At 43.8% G+C, this 11,408-nt stretch overlaps 2 protein-coding genes across 2 annotated transcripts; both read right to left on the reverse strand.

Annotated features, from left to right (window-relative positions):
• Positions 1–1,195: 1,195 nt before the first annotated feature.
• OSTC (oligosaccharyltransferase complex non-catalytic subunit) lies at positions 1,196–4,848 on the reverse strand. Its single transcript, XM_065736497.1, has 4 exons — positions 4,704–4,848; positions 4,494–4,587; positions 3,024–3,221; positions 1,196–1,826 (listed from the first exon to the last, which is right to left on the reverse strand). Exons 1-4 carry the CDS (start codon positions 4,840–4,842, stop codon positions 1,808–1,810), a joined length of 450 nt encoding a protein of 149 aa, XP_065592569.1. The 5' UTR covers positions 4,843–4,848; the 3' UTR covers positions 1,196–1,807.
• Positions 4,849–6,157: 1,309 nt separating this feature from the next.
• On the reverse strand, positions 6,158–8,796 carry RPL34 (ribosomal protein L34). The gene is made up of 4 exons (XM_065736499.1): positions 8,694–8,796; positions 8,506–8,605; positions 7,792–7,895; positions 6,158–6,284 (listed from the first exon to the last, which is right to left on the reverse strand). Exons 1-4 carry the CDS (start codon positions 8,756–8,758, stop codon positions 6,200–6,202), a joined length of 354 nt encoding a protein of 117 aa, XP_065592571.1. The 5' UTR covers positions 8,759–8,796; the 3' UTR covers positions 6,158–6,199.
• Positions 8,797–11,408: the final 2,612 nt, after the last annotated feature.

Raw genomic sequence — 11,408 nt, forward strand, 5'->3', positions numbered from 1 at the left:
GGGTGGTCTATCTTACTTCTGCTCTGCATTCTGTTTTGTGGCTCCCTCTCTACCTCTGCTTGAGCACCGGACCCGAGCAGATCTGGGTTCAAAGCCTGTGATCAAAGAAACATCAAAGACTATTTAACCTTGTCTGCAGGAGACAGTCATTGTCTTAAGTCTTATTTTCCCAAAACTATTCACTTACAAATACAATTTGTTCCATGTTAGATCACTTAGGATTCAAATATAATCAAATGCATTTCACAGACCATAGGCATTCAAGTATGTAATTAAAACTACTGTTTAAGAGTATGCTCGTTTAGATTTGGTGGCAAATCCAAACACTGAAGTTGAACAGCAATGGAAAAAGTACCAAGCAAGAGGGAGATCAGAACAACTGTAGTCAGTGATGTATCTGTCTTGTTTGACAAACATATTCCCCAAATGTATTAATGTATGTAACGTTACAGACTTACACATCAAATCTCCCTCCTTGAAAGTAAGCATATGTCACACCAAAATCTGAGACTAAAAGATAACCACTTTGAAAGGAACAGGAACTTTGTAGTTATTAACCTCACAGTACAGCTTAAGCTACCCTAAATCTTAATAAAACACATGAAAGATGAACAAACGCAGAAGTCACATTGCATCTAAGAATGAGGGAATGAAAACAATGTATGTAAGAACGAGGGGAATATGCAGAGGGTAAATAACCTCATTTCAGAGCTAGTTGTTAAGTATATGCACAAATATACATACAACTAAGGGAATAAAAACACCTCAGTGACAGTTACTTTACAGAAAAAAATAGTGCCTCAAACACACGTGGCTCGCAGAGAAAAACATTTATGTCAGTTTGAGAAGATCTTTCCTACCCCCAAACACATTTTAATGAAGCATCATGGTAACACTCAGCCTTTTAAATGAAGACAAAACAAGTTGGAGCCTCAACTCTCAAACAGAAAAGCAGCAGCTACAGAAGTAAATTAACTTGATTAGTGACAGCAGCATATCATTTAGATAAAGGACAAGTGCACAGAAAATATGAGGTTTCTTGCCCTTGATACTGATAAAAAACAAACTACCCAGCTATGAAAAATAAAGCAGAAATTATGCATTCATGGTACAGTAGAGCACATCAAGCCTGGATGCAGAATAAGTGATGCATGTGTGAGAACAAGTTTCAGGAACTAGATCAAATTCAAATAACTTCATAGAAAATAAGTTTTATTTGGCTTCTTTCATACACTTTTTTAAAAACAAAAGCACATTCATACAGTTTGCCTCTCCCAGTGAATGTCCGGAATTGCTCATACAAAGCCATTATTAATAAGGCAAAAGGTGCCTTGGAAATCATTTCAGACACATTGCATTTGGACTGTAAAGCATCCAAAGTTATTTATTTTCAGATTGTAACATGTTTCAAGTGTTTCCTGTCCAATTCACACAATTCTCCCACACAGAGAAGAGAGGACAGACCTTGCAACAAAGAACTGTAAAACCAGTGGGCAATATCACTTCATGGCAGAGCTAAAGACAGGTTTTTTGTTGGGAATTAGAAAAAAAAACACAAAACACAACTTCAGTAACCTTCTCCTTTCAAAAGCTCTAGAACAGAAATGATAAAATGCTGTTTTAAAATGACAAATCAGCCATTGGTAGTGAAAAATTGGTTGCAGAGAGCACTTTCTTCAGATACTCCTCATGTTCAGGTCTCTTTCCTGGTGGTAGTGACTATGGAATTTGTTTCTTACTGCTGTTTCTTAAACACTTCAGGAAGAGGAGCACATTCACCCTTGGCATTCATATATCACAAGAGGTACTAACCCATCAAGTAGCCCCTACAGAAAGAAAATTGTTAGGAAAAAAGTTAGCAAACAAAGGCAGGACTTCCTCAAAAAGCAAGAGACTCGTGGTATTAAAACAAAAACCACAGCCTGCCAGAACACTTCGCATCAAGGCTATTTAAAACAGTACATCCTGAACAAAGTATGCACCAGCCCACTTAACTGCACGTTCCTTCCTCATATAACTTCTCTAATGATTCCTCAAAGTGGATCAGACTGCTCTCAATCCAACTCCAGCAATTGTTTAGAATTTCTGAAGCCCGGGTTACACCTTTTGAAAGCTGCTTCATTTACATCCTTGACACAAACCACCAGTGTTCAGACATTCAGGATATCGTGACATCCCCTAACATTGAACACAATTCTGAGCTCTTTTTCTCTTCATCTTCTCTGAAGCCCTTTAAGGATTTAATAACTGTCACAACATACATAATCAATGAAACAAGGAAAATATATAGCAAGTAGTTAGCCAGCAACCAAGGAACCCATGATGTCTGCATTATGAAACAGTTTCTTAATACACATAAAGATAAATATTTAAGAAAGGAGTGATGACTGGCATTACAAAGTCAATATCTTATACAGCTGCTCCAGAAATTAATTACTGGTACCTCTAAATTCCTGGTTTCAGATATTTTAAATAAAAGAGATGGAGTTAGAAATAGAGAAAACAGAAACTGAAATTCTTGCATTTGTAGCTCCAGATCTTCCCAACTTTTTTGTTTCTTAATATCAGTGTACCAAAATGTTGTATGTAATGTTTCAGTGTTATGTTCAGTTTTGCAGAAATGGAGAAACATCACTTTTATTTCAAGTCTGGCTTGGATATTTCTGAAAACCTGTTATCACTGCAGGCAGTTTAGTTACAACCTTTCTCATACATTGTCAACATAAACAATTCATTTGCCATATTCAGTGCAACTTAAAATTCACCACAGCTCATACTCACTGATCACATCATCTGACTTACCAGGATCTGTCACCTCTTTCTGAACCACAGCACAGTCTTATAGCAGCTGGGCCCTAAAGTTATTTATTCAAGATAGGTTGCTCCAAAAAAGCACTGAAGAAAAGCAACTTATAGCCAAGGTCCAGACATTTAGAAAACCCAGTATGATTTCCTGCTACCCTTACATTTACTACTGACACCACAAAAGAGAAGAAAAGCAGAGAAAGTATTAAGTCACTTACGGTAATTTCATCCTCATGAAAACTCTGGCCATGAAGAAGCTCAAAAGCACACTGACAAATCCAATGAAGAGCAGGAGAAACCTATTCAGCTTGGGGATGTTTGGTGCATTGGATCGATCCAAAATGATGAATCCTAAGCCACCCATTGTGAACAGGAAGCTAGATGCGAGCCCTTCCATAATATATTGTCCATTTACTCTACAGGAAAAGAAAAGGGAGAGGGGAGAACATAGGAGTTAGAAAAAGTTTAAAGTAGTTATTTGTATTTCAAAAGGCAGCTACTCAACCTGCTTTAGCAGCCATACATGTGATTATTAATTTTGCCAGATAACTTCCTAACAAAGTAAATTCAGAAAATTTACAGTACACAGCTACGTTAGAACTTTAAAATGTAATTTATCTCCTCTACTAATAGCCTGCAAAGCACATGATGGCTTTATGCACAGGAGTGTATACCAGTGGATACCATGCAAGCTCATCAGCTTACAGAAATATCTACTCCAAAAGTAGCATCAGCTTTCACAGATGACTCAAGACACGGAGCGGGGGCCAACAAGCTTTCCATGTCTTACTTCCACCACGATGTTTAGGCAGCTGCACCCTAACTCCCAACCTGGAACAAACCCCATTCTGAGCACTGTGCTGGCACGTGAAGCACACCTGCAGGTTCCAGTGCACAGCAGAAGCAGCTCCTGCCTGCAGTGGGTTTTGCTACTTGCATGCTGGGCATGCACCTGGATCAGTTTTCTGCATACAACAATAACTAATCCTTTTCCTGTTGCTGTAATCAGCAATACTATTGACTCCGTAGACATGATACAACTGAAACTGTTATGTATATATGCCAATATTGAAATGATGGCATTCATTTTTGCCACAGATTCTCAAAACCATCCATTTCACCTTCATCCACATTGTTTCCACTGAATTGTACTAAAGTGCTACCAGTTCCCCACCGGAGCCCAGTACGTGCACACTGCAACAACCCACCCTGGTGTGAATCATACACTACATCCAAAGTTTATACACAAAGTACGTCACAGATTTACACAATGGTTTTGGTATTTTTAAAAAGAGAGAGAACACTTATGTATTTGTACCTTCCCCTTCCCTCACCCTCAGGTGCAAGAGTCCCAATTACATTAGAGGCTGAAAGGACAGACCTTCAATTATCCTGAACATTATGTTACGTTGCTATATGTACCTGTGCCCACTAAAAAACTCAAATGTAATAACAAGGAAATAAAAAAAATAATAAAAAAAAATAGTACCAGACCAAAACCTATTCCTTGCCAAAATATTCAGTCCTAAAAGCTTTTGAAAGATTGAATATTTCTAGTTTCCCCTGAATTTCGATGCTTTTTTTTTTTCTTTTTAAACTTTTGAATGGCTAACCAAAGGACAGGCTCAGGCTTGAGGCAAGCTCCGTAAGCACGGCTTCTTCATTTGTACACGGGGCCCTGCTCCCACCTGTAAGCCAAGAAGGCCACCGGCCGCTGATGCCCGTGTTCATCCGTCATCGAGCCCACGCTGGGGGGCTCCACGATCACGTCGTAGATAATTCCTGCGAGGAAACAAACAAACAAACAGGGCGTCAGCTTCGAGCCTCAAGCGAAGGGGGGAGCATGAAGATTAGCGGGTTCGTCCCCCCCACCCCTCACGTCGCGCTGCCGGCGGTACCTCCGGTGATGAGGAAGTAGGACACGACGACCAGCACGTAGACCGTCATGGCCGACGGCATGTGCACCCATCCCGGCCGCTTCAGCTTGATGTTGGGGCACTCGAGGACGGCGAAGGGCAGCCGGAACAGCGTCTCCATGGCGGCGGAGCGGCACGAGCAACAGGCACCCGCCGCGGGGCGCACCGCTCACACGAAGGCGGAAACGGAAACCCAGCCGGGTCCTGGCAGGGGAAAGAGAAAAATTAATCTATTAATTCAACGATAAAACCAACAAAAAAAAAAAAACAACCCCGCGCCATAACGAAAGATATTCTCTAGAAACGCTCCGGATGTGCAGAAAGCGTTCGGAAGCTCTAGCCGCTCCTCGGAGGGTAACGATCTGCTTTACCCATCTGCCAGGGCCTAGCAGCCTTGACGTGTCGCTGCCGCGCTGCGGGGAAGGCGCCCGGCGGAGTGGGCGGAGCCCTGTCCGTGGGACAGGCCGCGCGGGGGCAGCCGCGCTCCGCCATCGCAGCGTCCTCGTGGGGAACGGGACCGCGCACAGCGTGGCCGCGGGGACAGGGCCACGAACCCCATAAGCAGCCGTCCATCCCCGCTGTTGACTCGTTAGCAAAGGGTTCTGACTTCAAACGTTTATGACGTTTTCTTAATAACTCTTCCTAAAGTACTCTCCCTCCGACCTTCCTTCTTCCCCAGAGCCCTGTGCCTGCCCTACTTCCCACTGCCACGTTAAACCTGCTGCTCCTACTAGCACAGGAAGGGAACAGCTAATAAAATTTTAACCGTGTAAACTAACTATAGTAACAGCACCTAAAAATGTCAGGGCACTTAACATTAAGTCTTAAAACAGCCTCTAGTGAGCTGCAGCCTTCAGAAGGAATCTCACACGACCTGCTGAGACATGAAGGCCTCACGTCACTATGAGACACACTGCAGCATCAGTCCATTCTGAGGATGTTACTGTAAGGACTTGGGGCACTAAAGAGCTATATTTCCCAGGTGTAGCAGGCTCTGCCCCGTGCAGTGCTGGTGTGTGCAGGATCACAGCCACCTCCAGTGCTGACCCAGTGTAGGCACCGTGTGAACAGCCACAATACTGCAGCACATACTAAAAATCAACAAAAAACTAACTACCTTTGGCTTACTCTAGCTCTGTTCCTCTTCATCTGGCACTGTCTTCTAGTCTTTAGCCAGCTGTTTGCTTTTCTTTTAGATGTCTTCCAAACACTTCATGTACAGCCGCTGCCATGAAAAAAAGGTTGCTCAGTACTCCCAGTTTGTCTCAGGATTGTGAGACAGAGCTAGGAGCCCTGTTTAATCAGGCCTGCTTCTCCACAACTGTACATAGCATCCTAACAGAAACTGTTACACATCAAAATCCATTTTTGCCTTTACCAAGCTGTGAGAAGCTCTTACCAGCTTTCACTGGCATGCTGAATGACAAGACACCAGGAAAGTGGAACTTTCATTTATTGGGCAGAAAATACAAATAGATTTACTTTGACTTCTGACTCTGTGCTTGTGCCTTCAACACTTTCACAACGATCTTCTGCTCCTCAATAAGGAAAGCTCTCTTGATTCTGGAAAGGAAACACAACATCCTCAAGATGTATCCAATTAAGAACATAAAAATAAGAAAGCTGACATCAGTTCTGCTGACTCCAAACGCACAATGTTCTGTGTGGTATTAGCTCCATATTACTTTGAAAGAAGTTGTCAGTGTTCTTGCCAGCACCAAAAGATAGCAGCAGGGGCAGTGGCAGCATACAAACATACAGGTTTGAGGAAAAAGCCCTTGTTTGTTTGCAAATGTAGGGTTGGTGCCTTGTAGGCAGGTAAGGCAAATCTTGATTGCCCCACTAACTTAAAAGGTAGGAAAAAAAGCTGAAATCCTCAATGGCTAACTAATTTGATGGTACTTCAAATACTAACTGGTGAGACCAGCTGGTCAGCTCTCTTCCTCAGAACTACAGGAAAACGGACATGAGTTCAGTCAGTAAAACAGTAACAGCTGCTCTCCCAGGATTACAGCTTCTTTGTCCATAAACAAACAGTGGCAGGTCAAGTTATGTCTCAATACAATTATTTCAAAAAGGCATACAGGTCCACCACGTAGATGGATCAATGTGATAGTCCTCAAACATTGAGAGCCTACATAAAAACAAAAACAGCCTACCAGAAATGCTTCAAGAGACAAAGGACAAAGAGCTGCCAGTTGCAAAGAAGGAGGTGACTGCATTTTTGTGTATTTTTAGGCAAAGAGATTCGTCTTTTAAAAACAAACTATCAAGTTCACAGTGTTTGGGAAGCACTCAAAAACCCAGCACCTAACACTGAAAAGTTATGCTAAAGATCTGCAGCTGTAACAACCTGTCTTTGGTGGCACCTAATGAGATTTAGCTTAGAACTCGTAGAAGAGGAAAAAAAGAGGCTGGCAACATTTGCATTACAGATGAAAAACTGGCATTATGCTGCTGACTCCAGAGATCTGCTTTGATTACCATTCACAGGGTTGACACACTGTTTGTAATACACATTATTCCTCAAACTTATCAAGGAAGTATACAGACATACAATTGTGACACAATAAAACTTCATTAAGGGAAGCTTAGCAAGAGCCACCTTAAAGTTTAACCATTGCTTAAGATGCTGACAATCACCGAGTACCAAAAAATCAGAAGTAGTCAAAAATTAAAATGATGTCCATGGGTCTGTGGGTCCCCCCATCCCAATCGTCATGGAAACAGGCTGAACCAGCCCGTAAAATGATCTTTCACTAACATTTTGGCTAAGACAAAGCAGAAGAACAAAAATCTTTACTCAGTACAAAAATCCAGAACGATGTTTAACACCAAACCACAAAGAACAAACGCTTCGTAAGAGCTCCAAACACAGGATGCAGCTCAAATCCCAAAAGAACAATTCCACACCTTGCTGCTAATGTACCCCATACATCCCTCACCCCACCCCCTCATTCTACGAGGTCAGAAGAGCGTTCAAAAATTTTGGCCTGCACTACAAAGATGCACTAAGATTCAAAACTCACATTAAGTCACCACAAGAACAGTTAGTCTGCTGTAGGCTCACCTGTCACGGACACACTTAGCACACATGGAACCACCATAGGCTCTGCTGACATGCTTCTTTGTCTTTGACAGTCTCTTAAGAACTTTAGGACGCACAGCACGCACCTACAGAAAGCAGAAATTGGAAGCATATAAGAGAGCACTGCCTATCTTTGGGTAACAGCTACATTACAAAAACACACTTGGATAGTTTGTCTTCAAAAAGCAGCAGCATCTAAAGCTGACTATTGAACAGGCAGAAAAAGTGATTGAAGCCACAGCTTGCATCCATGCTGCCTGCAGCGTTCCAAAGCTGATTTTTTCATCTCACAAGTTTCTGAACATATTAACTTTTAGAACTGCTTATGAACAATGATCATTTACACAAGGACAGAAACTGACTGAAAATAAGACATCACTCAAGCATTCTGATCTGCCAGTAAGAGCAACATCATTAAAAAAGGAATAAATTTGTGAATAAAACAGTACATTAAAATACAAAAGTCATTCCTTTTCCCCTAAAAATTAGTCAAATGAGGCTCGCGCTTTGTGAAAACCTAATAGGCCCAGTTCTAACTTTTAGCTCTGCTACAGACTCATCCAGCAAAATTTACATCAAAGACTCTTCCTGAACGCATGAGGAAAGAAACACCTAACAAGAAAAAGGTATTTTTTGCACTAAAAAAAAATAAAGAAATTACTGTCAAATTCTTATGCCAATGACGCTAAGACTTACACCACGAAGTCGTCCTGGGCATACACCACATGCTGACTTCGGTGCCTTCCCTACTTTCTTGGTGTAGAGGTAAACAATCCTGTTTCCAGGTGTTCGAGACCTACACAGGGCAAAAAAAAGCAAGTTAACAATCAAATCATAAGCTTAGTTTTCTTCACCAGTTTTCCTAGGAAGTGCAGCTTACGTACAGCCTGGTCTTGTTGGAAGCTGTGTTGTAGGATAACCTACGGCGGTAGGTCAGGCGCTGAACCATTTTTCACACCTGAAATAAGAAAAAGCAAAGGTCTAAGAGCTCGATCTCCACACGGAAGCTCACAGACAACAGCATCATCTGCAGCGAACCACCGAGTTTGAAAGCTGCTCGGAAGCGAACATGGCGCCTCCTTCCCCACTCCTAAGTGACAGCAGCTGCAGCAGCACGGCTCAGGGCCCAGCCGGGTGCCCGCTCTCGGCCCAGCCCGCCGCGGCGCTGGCAGCAGAGCAGGACACATCGCCACACGACAAAAGGACGCCGACCCGACGGCGGCTGCCGACCCCACCGAAGCACTCCGATCGCTGAGGCCTGTGGCGGCCCTGTCCCTCCTCCTGCTCAAGAGCGGCCGGTGCCGCCCCAGCTCCACGGCACAGCCACCCGCGGAGCCCCCGAGGCCGCGCCCGGAGTGCGCCGGGCCATAGATGGCGACGGATGGAGGTCGATAGCCGCCGGCGGCCAGAAGCAGCCCGCCGCCATACCTGGCACCGCCGGATCCGGAAGAGGAAGCAGAAGCGCCCGGGTCGAGGTTGAAATAGAGGCGCTCCGGAACCCGGAAGGAATAGCGGCGCTCAGACTGGGCGCCGCCATGCTGTACGGCGGCGGGGCTGCATTGGAGCCGACATGTTGTACGGCAACGGGGTGGGTAATGCGGGAGGGGCTGGGTCTGCCCCAAAATGCTCTGTGTCGCCGGCCTCACCGCTCCTATCCCTGCTTTACCTGCTGCTATCCACGCTTCTTGCCTCTTCCTTGTAGCTCTTGCCAGCTACAGGCTGAGAGCTGCACACAAAGCACGTAGGGCTGCACGCCTTCGTTAGCTGCTGCAGCTTTGCTTCCCGAGAGCAGCGCACACTCAGAACCCTTTGATGTGCACTCCTGGCCTTATTTATGGATTCGGAGCTTGCAGTTCACTGTTTTCGATCGGCGATTATTTGGGGGGGGGGGGGGGGGGCTGTTTAATTATTGGCTCTTTTTAAGTGCAAATTACGGACACCGGAATTTTTCTAATTCATGAAGGAAAATACGTATGAACTAGATTTTTAGGGTGTACTTAAAATTGGAGTGTATTTCCAACAAGTACATTTCAGAGCAATTAGAGTCTTTTACATGAACTTTCTAGGCCCCGAACCCTGAGGGGAATAAGAAAGACAATTAAATTACATTAAATAATCGTGCATATGTATAAAAGTGTAACAGGATCCAATTGTTAAAAGAACACTATTTAATGATGATGGAACAGTTTAGTTCAGATGTTGCGAGAGCAACAGGTCACCGCTTTATTACTGGGCAACAGTATTGATATTTTTGGAGCTTACCCACCTGGGGCTGTGAACTCGACCACGGAGAATTTAGAAGCTGGCACTTCAATGCCAGCAGCTCACTGCCAGTGATGCTCTGCCCTACAGCTTCAATCGTTGTTTCAACCGTTTTCTTTTGTAATAGGCACGGGGCTGTCAGGCGAGTCACTTGCAAGAGCATCTAGAAATGTTAGCTTTATGACAACTGGTTTAGTGCGATCTAGTTTGGGGATAATATTTGAAAGACGAGCTCGCTAAACCTACTTCTTATGGACCAGTCAAGGGGCTCTCCCTTGCTCTCTAATACTCCTACTTCTTCATAGGACCAAACTGCTTCATCGGGGGGCAGGTTTTTCCATGTTCAACTCCTTTCATTGACTACTCCTACACTTTCTTCTTTCCCTGAATACAACAAAGAGGATGGAGTAGCAAATGCACAGACCACCATCTTGGAAATGGACCAGTGGCAGCTATAAAAAGCATTCTTTCCCTAGGAGGAAAGTGGAAGCATAGGGCCTGTGGGTGCAGTCTTTTTCCTTAAGAAAGCATGAAGTTTCCAGGGAGTGTTTGCTTACTGTCAGCGTAAAACCAGAAAACTCTTTTCTGCCAAAGATGACTGGAAAGATAAACATTTCTGGTGGCAGATCAGCAATGTGTAGCATTTTGCGTGGGCCAGCCTGTTGTCACTGTGTTCCATTTAATGTTCCAGAAAGATTGCTTTGTTCATTGTTTAAGACCATTTCTTGCTACGTTGACCGTTCTTGCTTTCTTTTTCACACAGTTCTCTCCTTACCTTCCTGTCTATCCCTGTCTATGTACACAGCATTCACATCCTCACATGGAAAAGTCCATTTCAGGAAAAGCACAAGTGCCAACATGAGTAAGGCTTGACAAGCCTGGCTGGACCTCTGAAAATCCTCATTCTTTACTTTTGTGACCCTCTTGCCTCTCTTCCAGGGATCTCCCAAGCCCTTCTAGGACTCCACTGTTCCACCAGCCTCTTCGCATGGACTCCCATGCTTCAGCAGCCTCTGCAGTCATAGGGGCTCTTCTGCATCATAAGTTTTAATTTAAAGAGGAGTGATTGTTGTCACCTTTATTTGCCTCTGTCCTGTCTGTATCCAGACAGTGTCATAGGCTGGAGAATTCTCAAAGGCACAGGAAGGAAAACAAGCCCATGTGCAAGCACATAGTACCACAAGAGAGAAATAAAGTGCTGGCAGAGGGATGTACTGCTCCTGTTAACTCTCAGCCACAATAACATTTCTTTGAACAGCAGTAGTTATGTCTTTCAGAAATGCCTCATTTAAATCAGAATCCAACCTTGTGTGCTGCTCCAATACAAACAGCAGGAA

This window comes from Cyrtonyx montezumae, unplaced genomic scaffold (genome assembly GCF_038088225.1).
Source record: "Cyrtonyx montezumae isolate F1298 unplaced genomic scaffold, pur_monq_1.0 scaffold_2, whole genome shotgun sequence".
NCBI lineage: Eukaryota > Metazoa > Chordata > Aves > Galliformes > Odontophoridae > Cyrtonyx > Cyrtonyx montezumae.

Bases quoted from the DNA above. Each gene is read 5' to 3' on its own strand.
- OSTC (XM_065736497.1), bottom strand. From the start codon at position 4,842: ATGGAGACGCTGTTCCGGCTGCCCTTCGCCGTCCTCGAGTGCCCCAAC. The intron at 4,588-4,703 runs GTACCGCCGGCA...GTTTCCTCGCAG, and splicing joins CTACTTCCTCATCACCGGAG to GAATTATCTACGACGTGATC. The intron at 3,222-4,493 runs GTGGGAGCAGGG...CTTTTCCTGTAG, and splicing joins GTGGCCTTCTTGGCTTACAG to AGTAAATGGACAATATATTA.
- RPL34 (XM_065736499.1), bottom strand. From the start codon at position 8,758: ATGGTTCAGCGCCTGACCTACCGCCGTAGGTTATCCTACAACACAGCT. The intron at 8,606-8,693 runs GTACGTAAGCTG...TGCCCTGTGTAG, and splicing joins GCTTCCAACAAGACCAGGCT to GTCTCGAACACCTGGAAACA. The intron at 6,285-7,791 runs GTGAGCCTACAG...TTTCCTTTCCAG, and splicing joins GCTAAGTGTGTCCGTGACAG to AATCAAGAGAGCTTTCCTTA.